The 18,862-nt window shown below is 40.0% G+C and overlaps 1 protein-coding gene across 2 annotated transcripts in view; it reads left to right on the top strand.

Annotated features, from left to right (window-relative positions):
* rgs3a (regulator of G protein signaling 3a) overlaps nt 1-18,862 on the top strand; it is a 244,983-nt gene that overhangs the window by 208,068 nt on the left and 18,053 nt on the right. For both annotated transcript variants that reach the window (XM_060912131.1, XM_060912129.1), the window contains one exon: nt 16,201-16,271. In XM_060912131.1, coding sequence (XP_060768114.1) covers nt 16,201-16,271 — 71 coding nt within the window. The remainder of the gene's footprint in view (nt 1-16,200; nt 16,272-18,862) is intronic.

Here is an 18,862-nt window from a genome sequence, read left to right as displayed (position 1 = left end):
GTTTGTCTTTTCCTTGTCTGACTGAACCCTGCTCTCGTGCAGCGTCTCGCTGTTTAGAGACCCGACGTTGTCTCAGTCTCTCAGTCACTTGGGAAAAATGATTTTACTTGGCTGACATTTCACATGCCACACTAAAGCAGTCACATCCAACGAACCCGAATGGTAACAATGTAAAGCATGCGTTCGGTGCGAGATCAGATTGTTACCAAGGATTAACTTCAAGCCTGCAGATGATTCATGTGTCTGAGGCGGGATCGCTTGCAGGTTTCAGTTCTTTTGTGAGGAAGTGTACAGGAAAACGCTGTGTTGAAGAACAAACGGAGTAACAACAGCATCGTTGATCCTGATGGGCTTTATTTAAGGGGGTTTATCATTTGCTATGGTGTGCAAATGAGGTAAGATGTGGTGCAGCAACAAATCCAAACGATAGTCTTGAATGATCCTTTGGACCAATCCTATAGCATGGTTGGTCCACCGTTTCTTCAGTTACGCACTCACAACCTGCAATTAATTCCCATTTACTTAATTGTCATATCAATCTCTCCTTAAATGTGTACAGAGACAAAGAAAACTTGGGAAGGAGATCTTTGGTGCCTCTGGTGAGTTTATGTAGCTAGCACAATTAGCATACTGGCTAATCTAATCTGAGGTTGATGCCTAGCATGAAAATCAAACAAACAAACAAACAAACAAACAAACAAACCAATTTTCAGATTTGTTCATCATTTATTTTATGTTTAACTAGAAGGGCAATCAGTAGAGTGCATTCTTCCACCAAACAACATATTATCAACATCAAAATCAAAGCGCTTGATCTGAGGATAATATTAAAGCTGTCCACCAAATTTCATCCAAATCTGTTCACTACTTTTTGAGTTACACCGGGAACAAACAAACAAACAAAAAATCCTGGATCCATGTACATATCTGGATTTGTGCCAAAGTCTAATGGTTCCTTGGCCCATGGATCACCTTTCCTCAACATTTCATCAAAATCTTTTCACTACTTTTAGAGGTGCATTGGGAACAAACAAATAAATGAAAAGTCATGCAGAGCACGATACTTGCGAAAATCACAAAGAAATGGAAGTTATGGCCGATTAGGTGTTTTTACAAGATGTGACCTTGACCTTTGACCCTGACCCACCAAAAACTAATGATGTCTTTGTGTGATCCTAGTGAGTTGTCCTGTGCATTTTGGTGAAGATTGGTCAAGAAACGATGACGCTAGAGCACCAACAAACGGACAAATGTACAGATCAATGTACTTGCAAAAATCTCCAATTTTCGCAAATAACAAATGGAGGTGAAAACATAACCTCCTCCAGTACAGTTGGTGAAGGTAACTAGATAGCTTTAGAAGATACATATACAGTTGCGATTACTTTTGCTCATCAGAGCTGAGAAAATGGTGGACAGGCCACACCCACAAGTGAAAGCAGGAGCAGTTGCTAATCAGCTACAAGAGACAAATTAAAAGGTTTGAAAAAAAAAAGGGTTAGTGGTTGTTTTCCTGTCAGGAAAAATGTTTCACAAACCCTTTTAGCAAGCTAAGAACCCCTTGAAGAACCATATTTCTAAGAGGGAATCTCATGAGCTAAGGAGGAAGCCATGGTCTAATGGTTAGCGAAGCAGCTTTGGGACCAAAAGGTTGCTGGTTTGATTCCCTAGACCAGCAGGAATGGCTGAAGTGCCCTTGAGCAAGGCACCGAACCTCCCGGCTACTCTGGGTACGTTGTACGTACGTCACTGTGGATAAGAGCGTCTGCTAAATTAATGTAATATGTGAGATTTTCTTCGTTACTCATTCAATACATGTCCATTTGCTTTATCTTTACCTCTGTGAACTTTGTTGGAGGAGGAGGAGGCTATGTTTTTGCCTCCATTTGTTTGTTTGTTTGCTTGTCTGTTCCCAGTGCCACTCAAAAAGTAGTGAACGGATTTGGATGAAATTTGGTGGACAGCTTTAGTATTACCCCAGGATCAAGTGATTTGATTTTGATGTTGATAGTACAGTATGTGGCTTGGCGGAGGGATGAACTCTACCGAGTGCCCTTCTAGTTCAGCATATTTCTCTTCTGGAACTCCTGTACTCTAGTGATTATTCTATCCTTGACATACAGCAACTTTTTTTTCATTTTTTCCCTCAGTATCAATGTGGTGTGTGTTTGTGTGTGTGTGCGTGCAGTTAAATTTAGCTAAATTCGGTGCAAGTGCTGTGGGATGTGTATGAAAAGACTGTAGATGAAGAGATTAGCTTTATTATGTTTTTCTTGTACTTTCACACCATATGGATTATATGGCAGTATAAAGAGTTGTGTGTGTGTTTTGTGTTATGTTTATTTATTTATTTTTTGTCTTGTTGGCAGAATTCATACATGAAGCTGAATCATAAATATCGGAACATGTGGCAGGCTGTAATATGAATACCAGGAATTGTGGATTGTTAAGCGCCCTCATTCAAAACCTTTAATCATTTAAGGAATAAAAGACGACGGGGTGGTGTGATGTGACACAAAATGGATTATTTTCGTCTAACAGTACATGTGAAAGTGTTTTATTCCTAGTAATCTGTTAATGCTAATATTGCTTTTCAATTAAAGGAAGATTTCATTCTTTTTATCCGTTTATAGTTACCTGTAAGGGCATGGAACATCACTGAAACAAGGTAGTTCCTGTTATCACTTATGTTTTAGCAGAGAAAAAGAGTCATTCCCTCACCAGCCTCTGTTTTCTTCTTCTTTTTTAAGTAAAGGCTGAAAAATTAACCTTGTCATGTTATCAAGAAACTGTTCTGAAAACGTCCGTGGAAGTTTTACTCTTTCTCAGACTTTTACAAACTCTGATACTGGAGATTCCTTAGGGAAAATTTTACCATATTTAACAGTTATTCCACGAAATCGAGTCGTACATGAGCTGATAGCTGATGAGGTGTTTAGCACCGAGTTGTCTATAATCCACATACGACGAGATTGAGTGGAATAACTGTTTTATTCTATCCACATTCACTGGATTTTGAGAAACGGAGCATTTTTATTTTTAATATTTTTGCAAATTCGATAAATAAAAGCTTTATACAAAACATCTGACAAAATCATTTCTGCTTAGAATGTAAACAAACCGGCAAAATGACAGGAGCAATTTGTGAAAAATGCGATAATAATCATTCTTGAAAAAAAAACAAAAAAGCATTCTTACCATCAAATACTTTCATTCCATATTTTGTTGTATTTTTTAATTTTTTGAGGTTTTGCTTTCAAGTAGAGATTTTAAGTTATTCCATGAAATCGAGTCGTACATGAGCTGATAGCCGATGAGGCGCGTAGCACCGAGTTGTCTATAATCCATGTACGATGAGATTGAGTGGAATAACTGTTTTATTCTATCCACATTCACTGGATTTTGAGAAACGGAGCATTTAAAATTTTTTTTTCAAATTTGATAACTTTTTATACAGAACGTCCGACAAAATAATTTCCACTTCGAATGTAAAAAAATCGGCGAAATGACAGGAGCAATTTATGAAAAATGCGATAATAATAATTCTTGAAAATATTTTGTTGCTTTTTTTGGGGAAAAAAACTATATTCTTTTAGCTGTTTCTGTTTCTTTTAAATACTTGATAATTTTGGGGTTTTGTTTTCAAGTAGAGTTTTTATTCCATCCTCAGCTGGTTCAGCAACATGCTCCACCATTTTGTTTTTCTCTACTCACGGTATATGAGCTGATTGGCTACTCTACTACTAGGCTATCAGAGCATGCTATTGCTCATATCCAGTGAATGTGGACAGAATAACAACAGTTATACTTTTTTGTTTTACAATGCGTGTATGCTGATCGTTTGCTAAATAAGTCCCTGTATGACAGAAACAGTAAGATATTAGAACGATAGCAGGAACATAAACCTGCAATTTTCAGTTGCTGTTATATAAAATTAAAAAAATCACCTTCTGACCAAGTATACAATTACGAATTCAACAGAATTCACTGTAGTATTTATAAAAAAAACAAAAAAAAAACAAAGCAAACCCTTCTCAGTGCTGTTATGCATAATGTATCCACAGTCCTCTATAACACTATATGATATTTGATTGTATCTGTGTCCAACAGAACTCAAAGCCTTCTGACTACAAGGCCACTGTTACTGGGAAATGTCCCGTTCGGGTAATAAGCACCCAGAAAAACGACAATATCCGTAAACGACCTCCTGTGCCATAACTGTGAGTCATATCTACTGGACACAGGCTTTAAGCTAATCTGTCGTACATCTCTGACCTCCCAGTGAAGCAACAGTTTACATTTTTTCAAGGCTTGTAAATGACCTGTTTAGGGAAATACTGGTAAATAGTTTTATTTTGTGTTGACCGCAGATGTGTCCGGCGAACAGCTGGACGCCGTTATGGGTGCCTGTCCAAGCACGCTGCTGAGAGCTTTGAGAGGACGACAGGAACGTTCAAATGAACTTCCTCCTGAGTGTATGTGTTTGCGTTTGGTGTGCCAGAGAAAGCCTGCGCCATCTCGTTGTGTCCCAGCTGTCCCTCAGGACATTATAAACACACAGGACAGTCATCAGTGATGGAGATGAAACGGAATGCTTGTGTTAGCAGGAGAATAAACATGTATGGTGGTCCAGGGACGTTATGAAGTCTTATAATTAACAATTATTCACTGAAGCCAAAGTGAATATCGGTGAATAATAACTGAGATGAAGTCGAGGTTATATTATTCACTGAACCGGAGGTGGATAATTGTTTTAGTATAGGGCAATTCCATGTAAATGTCAACCTCACCATGCAAAAATAAAGCAACATGTAATACATCAAAACCACTCCCAGAGATCTCACCTAGGCCTGTATTTTACAGATGTGAATAAGTTGAACCAATTTGTCACAAGAATTGTTCCCTTCACCTTAATATGTCAGTCTTTCTTTCTTATAATGTAAAACCCAAGCTAAAATCAACTTTGATCATGTACAATTCTATATTATTGCCACAAGCCACAGAAATGTATGCTAAAATCCACAAAACAGCAAAACAATAGCCATCCTAAATATTATTTAAGAACTTTGATAGTTTTAGCTGATATTTAGAGAGTTTTTCAAAGGGTTATGGTGGTTAAATTGCTGATTTTCTAAACATATGCCATGTCTATTTCAGACGCGTCACATCCGTAACGGAATTTCGTCACATCCATAACGCTGACTTTTCCTTCCGAAACTCTGCATGAAATACAAAATATTTTAAACAAAGATTTTTTTAATATTCACCTTGGACCCCTCTATTAAATGGATCTCTCCATTTCGACATTAGGTTTACAATTTCACAGAGTTTGATAAAAATGTACAGTCACCCAAGAAAAGTGATACTTTTTCTGTCACATCCATAACGCATCTTTTATTGGCGTTTTCTGGCATGCCCTAGATGTACTATGGGAATTGTTCTTGTTCTATCACTTCTCCAGTATGGTACAGCCTTAAAATACGCAACACCTGTTTAAATACTGGGAGACAATAAAACATGCACTGGGTCATTTGTTGCCATTTTGAGTTCAAGTGTCACGTCCATAACGCTGGAATTGCTCTATAAATACACAGGTGATTTTTTTTTTTTTAAACATCTTAATTTTTTTTTTCAATCTTCAAAAGCAGCATGTAAATGCAATAACTTTGCGGCACAGACTTGTGCCACTTCGCCGAGTCATAAAAAATACTTTGGTTTGAAATCGATAAAATAAAATCACAATTCCACCTTACCTTTGAACAGTTTTAGACCAAACTTCGTAGCATCTTTAGTGCTTTTAGGAACAGCATTTTCTTTCATCATTAACAGTTATTCCATGAAATTGAGTCGTACATGAGCTGATAGCTGACAAGGAGCGTAGCACCGAGTTGTCTGTAAGCCATGTACGACAAGATTGAGTGGAATAACTTTTATTCTATCCACGTTCACTGGATTTTGAGAAAAAGAGCATTTTTTTTTGCAAATTTGATAAATAAATCTTTATACAAAATGTCTGACAAAGTCATTTCTGCTTAGATTGTAAACAAACAGGTGAAATGACAGGCGCAATTTGTGAAAAATGCAATAATAATAATAATAATAATAATAATTCTTGAAAATTAAAAAAACGATACATTCTTCCCATCAAATATTTTTATTTCATATTTTGTTGCACTTTAAAAATTTTTTTGTTTTTTTCCCCTCCTTTTTCTTCTTCTTTCAGGTTGTTTTGGTGGTTGGCAAACCAACTTAAAGGTGCATTACTACCACCAACTGGTCTGGAGTGTGGAACAGGTGATATTGGGGGAAAAAACTATATTCTTTTCGCTATTTCTGTTTCTTTTAAATACTTGATGATAATTTTGGGGGTTTTGCTTACGAGTAGAGTTTTTATTTCGTCCTCAGCTGGTTCAGCAACACTCTCTGCCATTTTGTTTTTCTCTACTCACGGTATATGAGCTGATATCCTAGTCGTAGAGTAGCCAATCAGAATGCACAATTGCTCATATCCAGTGAATGTGGATAGAATAATTTGGAATTCTTCCTCAATTACGGTGATGAAGTGATTGGCGGCCATTTTGCCGAGTCACTTGAGGTGATTATCGAGAAATAGTCTGAATTTATCGACCAATCAGTGCGCACAATTTTCTATAATCACCTGTGTATTTATACCAAAGGCATTTTATGAAGGTTTGAAATCCATAATTTAGTCAAAACGTTTTGCGGAAAGACTGGTTGCCTCTGCCAGGATGTTAATACTTTGCTAAAAAAAATTAAATAAATAAATAAATAAAACCCAACCATAAAATTATATAACTTAGCAATAAATAAATAAATTTGAATATGGGCAAATTATTTGAATATATCTTATGAGATTATTGCAAATTAAATGTAATATTGTTCAGCTTGTTTTTAGATGAGTTTAGATATTTCAAGCTGGAAATATCCATCAATCCATCCATCTTCTACCGCTTATCTGGATCCGGGTCACAGGGGTAGCAGCCTAAGCAGAGCAGCCCAGACTTTCCTCTCCCCGGCCACCTCCACCAGCTCTTCCGGGGGAATACCGAGGCATTCCCAGGCCAGCCAAGAGATGTAATCTCTCCAGCATATCTTGGGTCTGCCCCGGGGTCTCCTCCTGGTGGGGCATGCCCAGAAAACCTCCCTTGGGAGGCATCCAGGGGGCATCCTAACAAGGTGCCTGAACCACCTCAACTGACTCCTTTCGATATGGAGGAGCAGCGGTTCTACTCCGAGTCTCTCCCAAATGACCGAGCCTCTCACCCTGTCTCTAAGGGAGAGCCCAGCCATCCTGCGGAGAAAACTCATTTCTACCGCTTGTATTCATTCACTGGGGAGAACTCCGATGTTAACACGCCAAACTGGGGGGCTACCAATAGTCCCACCCCTGCTCAACGCCTCTCACCTTTGGCAACTCCAGCATAGAAGAGAGTCCAACCCCTCTCCAGGAAATTGGTTCCAGAGCCCAAGCTATGCGTTGAGCTGAGCCCAACTATATCTAGTCGGTACCGCTCAACCTCACGCACAAGCTCAGGCTCCTTTCCCACCAAAGAGGTGACATTCCATGTCCCAAAAGCCAGTTTTGTCAGCCAGGGATCAGTACGCCAAGGCCTCCACCTTTGGTTGCCACCCGATCCACAGTGCACCGGACCCTGACAGCACCTCCTGCGGGTGGTGGGTCCAAATGTAATATTGTTCAGCCTGTTTTTAGATGAGTTTAGACATTTCAAGCTGGAAATAAATAATTAAAATTCAAATACAGTTTCTGAGAACACAGCAAGACTTTCAAGCCTGAAATTAGTAAAAGAAAAGAAAATTAGTCTAAAACTAGAAAGTTTTAGTATTCGTATATTTGTTGTTGTTGTTGTTGTTGTTGTTTTTATATATAATCTTATCATAGAAAACAAATGAAACTACATTCAGGAGATTTTCCACTTGCTAAGATGACCATATGTGGATCATTCGACCTAGAAATCGCTCAGATCGACACCGAAACACTTATATTAACATAAATCAGTGTTGTGCAATGACAATTATCATTTCATGAAGAACCTCATATAGATTTAATGACGTTTTCAATAAGTGATAAAGAGGATCCCAGATCCACTACAATCGCGTCACAGTGGTTAGACTTTGTTCCAGCTTTCTGACAGGACACCTCTTGATGTTGTAATGAACTTCCTGCTGAGTGTTTGTGTTTGTGTTTATGTTTGTTGCCAGAGTTGACCGGTCACGTCTCGCTGTGTCCTGTCTGTCTCGAATCTTGAGGAGATTATAAACGAAAGGTTTAACTAGACTAAACTACATGCATCTGAAGTAGAATAAACATCTAGGTGTAATTTTCTTCCCAGATTTTTAAGGATTTTTCAGGAATTAACTATATGGAAGAAAGTTCAGGAGAACCGCATGATGTAATGTAGCGAGATTTCCTTCTGCAGTGTTAACGCTGCCTGTGGAACACGTTCCCTCGGGTATTTTTTTATTTTTTTTATTACTTTTGTTACTTTGGTTCTCATGTCCCAAGCTCTAAGATTAGCCACTTTATTTTCATAGTACGTTTGACCCTGGTGGGATTATGGGTAGCAGGCTTTCTCAGGTTTCTGTTCTTCTGAACAGCGAGGTCTCATGGCATTGCGGTTTGGATCATTACAACAGCTGCCCTGACCCAGTGAGAATGGGCCCTGATGTGGTCCAGACCAAGACGCAGCCTGACATCTGCATACAGGATACAGGAATGGAATCAGATCAGTGGTGTTAATAGGAATGTGTACTGATAAGAGCTATAGATGTGGTGCCAGAGCCAAAGCTGAGTCTGGCAACGAGCTGATATTTTTAAAAACCATGAGTTACAACCCTTTTTCAATCTCCATAAACAGTTTAAAACGTCAGGATTGGTGTGCTAGTCCGAAGTCAGGCCTGTAACATAAATTACCAAAACAGCGAAATGGTTTTTATGCAAAAGCATTTAATAATAGAAATATCCTCAATGAGGCTGTAGCTCATACCTGCCATTGTTGTTGTGTGTGAGTTTTAAATCCGATCAGTCCTGTAGGAGGAGTAGCGATTTTAATGAAATTGCACGTCACCCCTGTGTAGCCTCATGCGTGGCAGGTGAACAGTTCTTGTTGGAATAGTCTTTAGAGTCTTCTGGGTGAGTTTCAGTGAAAACGTCCCAGCAGTTTATAGCATTTAATGTGACGAGCCACCCCGAAATTTCAGACGCCCATAAAATCGTAAACATGACTGGTGGCACCATTGTCTTGACAACTTTTATGTACACCCACCTGCGGAACATTGTATGTTAGTTTGATTGAAATTTGATTAATCCTGTAGGAAGAGTAGCGATTTTTGTAAATTGTGGACGGACAACGATGAAGGATAACGATGGATGGATGACGTGTGATCGCATAAGCTCGGATGAGCTAAAAATCAGGAAAAGGAAGCTCAATGCTGGAGAATTACTGCTGGAAAGAACAATGGTGATAACAGAGTCATAGTTTGTTACTCTACTGTGTACAGATTTTCCTTGTTAGTTCTTGATTAGTTTGCTGATTTATTCGCATATTTTGCAAAGTTTTATGAATTCGTGAATGAACTTGATGCCCTAGTACTGTTTCATCACACTTCCTCATTTTGACCTTTCTATTTTGACACAGATTACTTGTTTGACACAATATGATTCTTGGATTTGGCCAAATAAAGCTTACTGGTTGTACAACCCCGATTCCAAAAAAGTTGGGACAAAGTACAAATTGTAAATAAAAACGGAATGCAATGATGTGGAAGTTTCAAAATTCCATATTTTATTCAGAATAGAACATAGATGACATATCAAATGTTTAAACTGAGAAAATGTATCATTTAAAGAGAAAAATTAGGTGATTTTAAATTTCATGACAACAACACATCTCAAAAAAGTTGGGACAAGGCCATGTTTACCACTGTGAGACATCCCCTTTTCTCTTTACAACAGTCTGTAAACATCTGGGGACTGAGGAGACAAGTTGCTCAAGTTTAGGGATAGGAATGTTAACCCATTCTTGTCTAATGTAGGATTCTAGTTGCTCAACTGTCTTAGGTGTTTTTTGTCGTATCTTTCATTTTATGATGCGCCAAATGTTTTCTATGGGCGAAAGATCTGGACTGCAGGCTGGCCAGTTCAGTACCCGGACCCTTCTTCTACACAGCCATGATGCTGTAATTGATGCAGTATGTGGTTTGGCATTGTCATGTTGGAAAATGCAAGGTCTTCCCTGAAAGAGACGTCGTCTGGATGGGAGCATATGTTGCTCTAGAACCTGGATATACCTTTCAGCATTGATGGTGTCTTTCCAGATGTGTAAGCTGCCCATGCCACACGCACTAATGCAGCCCCATACCATCAGAGATGCAGGCTTCTGAACTGAGCGCTGATAACAACTTGGGTCGTCCTTCTCCTCTTCAGTCCGAATGACACGGCGTCCCTGATTTCCATAAAGAACTTCAAATTTTGATTCGTCTGATCACAGAACAGTTTTCCACTTTGCCACAGTCCATTTTAAATGAGCCTTGGCCCAGAGAAGACGTCTGCGCTTCTGGATCATGTTTAGATACGGCTTCTTCTTTGAACTATAGAGTTTTAGCTGGCAACGGCAGATGGCACGGTGAATTGTGTTCACAGATAATGTTCTCTGGAAATATTCCTGAGCCCATTTTGTGATTTCCAATACAGAAGCATGCCTGTATGTGATGCAGTGCCATCTAAGGGCCCGAAGATCACGGGCACCCAGTATGGTTTTCCGGCCTTGACCCTTACGCACAGAGATTCTTCCAGATTCTCTGAATCTTTTGATGATATTATGCACTGTAGATGATGATATGTTCAAACTCTTTGCAATTTTACACTGTCGAACTCCTTTCTGATATTGCTCCACTATTTGTCGGCGCAGAATTAGGGGGATTGGTGATCCTCTTCCCATCTTTACTTCTGAGAGCCGCTGCCACTCCAAGATGCTCTTTTTATACCCAGTCATGTTAATGACCTATTGCCAATTGACCTAATGAGTTGCAATTTGGTCCTCCAGCTGTTCCTTTTTTGTACCTTTAACTTTTCCAGCCTCTTATTGCCCCTGTCCCAACTTTTTTGAGATGTGTTGCTGTCATGAAATTTCAAATGAGCCAATATTTGGCATGAAATTTCAAAATGTCTCACTTTCGACATATGTTGTCTATGTTCTATTGTGAAAACAATATCAGTTTTTGAGATCTGTAAATTATTGCATTCCGTTTTTATTTACAATTTGTACTTTGTCCCAACTTTTTTGGAATCGGGGTTGTAGGTTTCTTCAAAAAATTAAAACAATTGTTTGTGTTCCTGTATGGTTGAGTGCAAAATATCATGTTATTGCACTTATTACATGTTCATTTATTCACTCACCGACAACTTTATTAGGAACTTGTTGTTGATTCTAAGGTTCCTGTTCTTGGCTGCAGGAGTGGAACCCAATGTGGTCTTCTGCTGTTGCTTTTCTGCTGAAATGCTTTTCTGCTCACCACGGTTGTAAAGAGTGATTATGTGAGTTACTATATCCTTCCTGGAAAAAAGCTCAAACCACCTCAAATCTGTCCATTTCCCTCTGACCTCTCTTATCAACAAGGTGTTTGTTTCCCTCCACAGAACTATTGCTCACTCAGAAAATGTTTTTTGTTTTTGGCACCATTCTGTGTAAACTCTAGAGACTGTTGTGTGTGGAAAACCCCATGAAGGAGCTCAGCAGTTCCTGAAATATTCAAACCAGTCCATCTGGCTCAAACCAATACCCATGCCACAGTGAAAGAAAGTCACACTTTGAGATCACAATTTTTAGCCCATCTGTCCATAAGGCTGATGGAGCTGTTGCCATGGCGTCGTGGTCCATCATCCACAATTCAGTTGAATCGTATCTCCTCCTCCGTCAGTTCTCCACAGATTTCCATTCTGATTGTTTCATTTGAAAGAACTTGTCATTCTGCACAAAACTTGGTCGTTGTTTGTCAAATTTTTTGCTAACAAGTCACTAATTAGGCCAAATTAATGAATTTTCCAGGCCTCTCACTAGAATTGTATCTCCTCTCTCATTTCTCATCCGATTTCAGTTCTGATCGATGTTTTCGGTAGATCCTCTCTTGAGGAACAAAACTTGGTTGTTTGTTGATTTTCCTGTTGTAAACAATTTGTTTACAACTTTGTTTATTTTCAGTTAAATCGTATCTCCTCCCTCAGTTCTCAATGGATTTCAGTTCTGATCGTTTTATTTGAAAGAACTCGACCTTCTGCATAACCTGTGGTCATTATATGGTCAAATTTTTGCTAACAAATTAGGTGAATTTAACACATTTTCTTCTGACTAGAATTGTATCTCGTCTCTCATTTATCATGCGAATTCAGTTCTGATCGATGTTTTGGGTCGATCTTTGGTTGGGGGACAAAATTTAGTCCTTTGTTGAGTTTCCTGTTGTGAACAGTTTGTCATTTCAGTTCTGTTTTGGTCGTCATGGTTGTTTTGATGGCAGGCCAGATGGCAGGCTACTATGCCCTTGACGTTCTGGTTCTCATTCTGATGTTTGAATGAAGTGAACATTAACTGAAGCTCTTGATTTGTATCTGCATGATTTGGTGCATTGTGCTGCTGTCAAGGGATTGGTTCATTAGATAACGGCAGAAAACAGCAGGTGGATGTATGGGTGTTCCTAATAAAGTGGCCGATTAGTGTAACGTGTGTACAAACGCACGCGCGCGCGCACACACACACCCTTGTTGAAGGAGGCCAATAATTCTAGAAGGCGCACAAAGATGCCAAAATTTATTTTGAAGTGTACTCCATGTGGCGTGGTAGAACACTGAGTGTACAGTTTGCACATCCTTGCTTGAAGAGCACTTAGCTTTCATTTAGGCTCTCTCTCTCTCTCTCTCTCTCTCTCTCTCTCTCTCTGCACTTTGTTTGTATATTATTCTGATCCACTGCCTCTCTGTTAGCATTACACTAATAAACTTTGAACGCATGCTCGCAGTCATCTATTTGCTTCCATGCTCACTTACCCTAAAACCTCATCGTAACCCCATGCTTCTCAAGAACACCGTGTACATCACTGACACTTTATGAGGTGTTTAAGAGGAATCGGGGGAGGTGAAAATGCAAGCCCTTTCTGGAAATATCGTGCAGCTAGTTTTACTGGACACATCATGCTTAATGCAACTTGCTTCATAGATTAACTTGTTTAATTGTTGTGTCCATTTACAGCTCTGGTTTCGGGTAAATGACTTGATGTAATGACTAATAGTTCATTTTATACTGCGTAGATCTTCTCATTCTCATTATCTCTAGCCGCTTTATCCTTCTACAGGGTCGCAGGCAAGCTGGAGCCTATCCCAGCTGACTACGGGCGAAAGGCGGGGTACACCCTGGACAAGTCGCCAGGTCATCACAGGGCTGACACATAGACACAGACAACCATTCACACTCACATTCACACCTACGGTCAATTTAGAGTCACCAGTTAACCTAACCTGCATGTCTTTGGACTGTGGGGGAAACCGGAGCACCCGGAGGAAACCCACGCGGACACGGGGAGAACATGCAAACTCTACACAGAAAGGCCCTCGCGGGCCCCGGGGCTCGAACCCGGACCTTCTTGCTGTGAGGCGACAGCACTAACCACTACACCACCGTGCCGCCTGCGTAGATCTTGTTGTGTCAAATACAGACATGATCTTTTACACATTTGCTCAGGATTTGAATCTGTAAGATATTAAGGTTGGGAATGTTGAATTAATTTAACGTGGGTGTCTGTTGCATTGAGACAAGAATAAATTCCACTAATTATGTGACTTCTGATGGCGTTTCAGTTTCAGGTTGTAACATTTACAAAATATGGAAAAGTTCAATGGGGGTAAATACTTATTAATGTACAGTGCCTTGTCTATCAATTGAGCTACGGGGTGCCAATATTAAAACCAAAAGCATCTCAAATCATAAGGAAGTTGTTCTCAAGTAAAACGATAGAGAGGGAAGTTAGTCTTGGCGTTTGGTTCATGTTGTAATGCTAGCGCTAATCTGAGAAAAACCTGAACACAGGTTTATACAACATATATGTCCAGTGCAAAAGTATGTACCCCTATGGGTTTTGAATGGCAAAATAGTTAAGCATGCAGAACCTTATATTTAAAGTGGACATATCTTGTATCAGGACAACGATCCAAAACAAGACAAAATCAGAATATTTTGAGATGCTGAGATGGAAGTTAAACGCTAGATACTCTGAAGAATTTAAAATATCTCATCTCATTATCTCTAGCCACTTTATCCTGTTCTACAGGGTCGCAGGCAAGCTGGAGCCTATCCCAGCTGACTATGGGCAAGAGGCGGGGTACACCCTGGACAAGTCGCCAGGTTATCGCAGGGCTGACACAGAGACAAACAACCATTCACACTCACATTCACACCTACGCTCAATTTAGAACCACCAGTTAACCTAACCTGCATGTCTTTGGACTGTGGGGGAAACCGGAGCACCCGGAGGAAACCTACGCAGACACAGGGAGAACATGCAAACTCCACACAGAAAGGCCTTTCCTGGCCGCTGGGCCCAGGACCTTCTTGCTGTGAGGCGATAGTGCTAACCACTACACCACCGTGCCGCCACCGCTCAACTAAGTAAAGAGAAATGATATCCATTGTTACTTTAAGACATGAAGTCTTCCCATGGGAGCAGCCATGGCCTGATAGTTAGCGAACCAGCTTTGGGACTAAAAGGTTGCCAGTTCAATTCCCTAGACCAGCAGGAATCGCTGAAGTGCCCTTGAGCAAGGCACCTAATCCCCAACTAGTCCCCAGGAGTGGGAATGCTGTATGTTGCTCTGGATAAGAGCATCTGCTAAATGCTAGTAATGTAAGTGAATTATTTAATAAAAGTAAAGATAAAATGTTGAATTAGAAGGTGTGTCCAAACTTCTGACTGGTACTGTGTATACAACATATGATGTATGCAGTGGGTTCAAAAGTTTGCAACCCGCAATGTCAAGAACAATATAAGGGGTGCAACAGGGGTGAACCATAGGTGCTAAAAGAAGGCAACTGGACTTGCTTGAAATTCTTGAAGATGTTTCACCTCTCATCCAAAAGGCTTCTTCAGTTCTGTCTGACTAGTGGGGAGTTCCAGGTATTAGGATAGCTTTTGATCCACTAGAGGATAAATACCTGGAACTCCCCACTAGTCAGACAGAACCAAAGAAGCCTTTCAGATGAGAGGTGAAACGTCTTCAATAATTTCAAGCAAGTCCAGTTGCCTTCTTTTAGCACCTACGGTTTACTATGACCTGGATGATTGAGAACCTTCACAGACATGTGCAACAGGCATGCCAATATTAAAGACATTCAGAATGGTTGATGTGATGCATTTATAAAGGGAAATGATGAGCATACAAGTTCAGAAATCGAGATTATTTTCCCTCACAATTAGTTTGGTTAAAGTCGTAATGCGAATTCTAGTCTGTTTCAATTTCGCGCCATTCTTTTGGCCATGAATTCAGGAAATAGAACATCGGGTTTGGTGAAATTCAGAAAAGCGTAGGATATTTGTTTTCCCGTCTGTGCCAGGAATGGGTTACTTCTTATCCTGGCACAGTGTGAGAGTTCAGCTCCATGTAAGGCCATACCAGGATCAAGACTTGAGGTCGCTTCCCAACACAATGGGGCATTCTTTAACAAACACATTACCCGGAACAGCCCACCCCTTCTCTCCAGCCCAGGAGAGTCTCAGAGTGATTACTGCCTCCCCACCTCCCACACCAACCCCCCCTTCTTCCTCTACAGTCCACTTATCCAATCAGAAGCTTCCAAAGACAGGAAGGTAACCTGACTCCAAGGTCCAAGCCTGAAGCTTTAATCTTGGCCACAGTTTGTGACTAGTAGAAGGATTCCCACTTATTCACAGAGGTTCTTTCTTATCAAAAACACACTCTGGGACTATGCCAGAGAATTAAATTAGCTGGGCCATCACTTACTCACACACACATACACAAACACGTATAATCTGGTGAATGGTCCATTAGACATTCTCCAGATCGATGGCTCTTGAGGATTTAGCACAGTCTGCTTTCCACATGCTCAATGGCAGCCAGGATGGATGATGCCTACTCTTGTTCTTTTGCTCTCCCTGCAGCTGAGTGCTGGATCTGATTGCAGCGGTGACGTCAGCCCTGACGGAACCAAGAAGAAGAAGTCCAAGAACCTGTAAGTTCCTCAGTTTCCTAAGAGTGCTATCTCTTTGGTGTGCTGTTGAGTTCTCCTGCTAGACCAGTTGACACAAAAGCTATTCAGGATTCAAATTGCAAGCGAGCAAACATTGATTTTCTTCTGTTGCCTGATGTTCCCAGGGGGGTTCAGGCTGCATTGTGGTTCCTCGTACTACCCTATGCTAAATACACATTTGAGAACTTTGAAATTCGAGTATCTTTTCTTCTATTGTGCAGAAAAGTGGGGAAAAGTGCATCACTGGGATATTTTCTTCACAGGGTCATGTAATGTGAAGCTTTTTCTTTGTATATACAATCACATCTCTGTTTAAAAAAAATCTTCTGGCACTTCATTTAAACCAGTGTTTCCCTGATTTTTATTTTCTTAATTGTGTGAGAGAAACCAGTGCCATACTCAGAGATTAATTTAATACATTAGGGATTTAACTACCCTGGAGGTACTGTCAAGACAATATTATTTTTTTCTTAATGGTTCATGGAGATATTTGGAAAGTGTTTCTGTTTTTGGAAAAACTCCTCAAAATTATTATTATTTTGCATTTTATCTACATATTTATTTGATATATGCAGCTATGGTCAGAAGGTTACACACAAGAACACAAATGTCCTGGCAATATCAGTCTTTCAATCATTTCTTTGTGCTGTTCTTTTTCTGTCACAGAATGATTGTACAACATATTTTTAATAATGAAAAAAAAACCCAATAATTTGGTGCACATTTTAATTTACTTTGGGTTTTATGAAATCAACACAATGTCAAAATCATACAACCCCGATTCCAAAAAAGTTGGGACAAAGTGCAAATTGTAAATAAAAATGGAATGCAATGATGTGGAAGTTTCAAAATTCCATATTTTATTCAGAATAGAACATAGATGACATATCAAATGTTTAAACTGAGAAAATTTATCATTTAAAGAGAAAAATTAGGTGATTTTAAATTTCATGACAACAACACATCTCAAAAAAGTTGGGACAAGGCCATGTTTCCCACTGTGAGACATCCCCTTTTCTCTTTACAACAGTCTGTAAACGTCTGGGGACTGAGGAGACAAGTTGCTCAAGTTTAGGGATAGGAATGTTAACCCATTCTTGTCTAATGTAGGATTCTAGTTGCTCAACTGTCTTAGGTCTTTTTTGTCGTATCTTCCGCTTTATGATGCGCCAAATGTTTTCTATGGGTGAAAGATCTGGACTGCAGGCTGGCCAGTTCAGTACCCGGACCCTTCTTCTACGCAGCCATGATGCTGTAATTGATGCAGTATGTGGTTTGGCATTGTCATGTTGGAAAATCCAAGGCCTTCCCTGAAAGAGACGTCGTCTGGATGGGAGCATATGTTGCTCTAGAACCTGGATATACCTTTCAGCATTGATGGTGTCTTTCCAGATGTGTAAGCTGCCCACGCCACATGCACTAATGCAACCCCATACCATCAGAGATGCAGGCTTCTGAACTGAGCGCTGAGAACAACTTGGGTCGTCCTTCTCCTCTTTAGTCCGAATGACACGGCGTCCCTGATTTCCATAAAGAACTTCAAATTTTGATTCGTCTGATCACAGAACAGTTTTCCACTTTGCCACAGTCCATTTTAAATGAGCCTTGGCCCAGAGAAGACGTCTGCGCTTCTGGATCATGTTTAGATACGGCTTCTTCTTTGAACTATAGAGTTTTAGCTGGCAATGGCAGATGGCACGGTGAATTGTGTTCACAGATAATGTTCTCTGGAAATATTCCTGAGCCCATTTTGTGATTTCCAATACAGAAGCATGCCTGTATGTGATGCAGTGCCGTCTAAGGGCCCGAAGATCACGGGCACCCAGTATGGTTTTCCGGCCTTGACCCTTACGCACAGAGATTCTTCCAGATTCTCTGAATCTTTTGATGATATTATGCACTGTAGATGATGATATGTTCAAACTCTTTGCAATTTTACACTGTCGAACTCCTTTCTGATATTGCTCCACTATTTGTCGGCGCAGAATTAGGGGGATTGGTGATCCTCTTCCCATCTTTACTTCTGAGAGCCGCTGCCACTCCAAGATGCTCTTTTTATACCCAGTCATGTTAATGACCTATTGCCAATTGACCTAATGAGTTGCAATTTGGTCCTCCAGCTGTTCCTTTTTTGTACCTTTAACTTTTCCAGCCTCTTATTGCCCTGTCCCAACTTTTTTGAGATGTGTTGCTGTCATGAAATTTCAAAATGTCTCACTTTTGACATTTGATATGTTGTCTATGTTCTATTGTGAATACAATATCAGTTTTTGAGATTTGTAAATTATTGCATTCCTTTTTTATTTACAATTTGTACTTTGTCCCAACTTTTTTGGAATCGGGGTTGTAGTTTGAAAACTCTGGTGTGGCGTTTTCGTGTAGACGAGCAAAAACGGAGATGTTTGAAAAGAATGCCGCATATCCACATTCGCTTCCTGATTAGGTGTCTGATTATCAGTCATGACGTGTCGTTCCTTGATTCGTCATTTAACCCTTTTCCGGGACATAAGCAGCATTCGCTGTTTATCCCGGCATATGCCTGTCCAGTGTACATGAATGGTCATGTGATATGT

This window comes from Neoarius graeffei, chromosome 28 (genome assembly GCF_027579695.1).
Source record: "Neoarius graeffei isolate fNeoGra1 chromosome 28, fNeoGra1.pri, whole genome shotgun sequence".
Taxonomy (NCBI): Eukaryota; Metazoa; Chordata; class Actinopteri; order Siluriformes; family Ariidae; genus Neoarius; species Neoarius graeffei.
The sequence above is the reverse complement of the archived record's forward strand: the minus strand, read 5'-3'. Positions and strand labels throughout refer to the sequence as shown.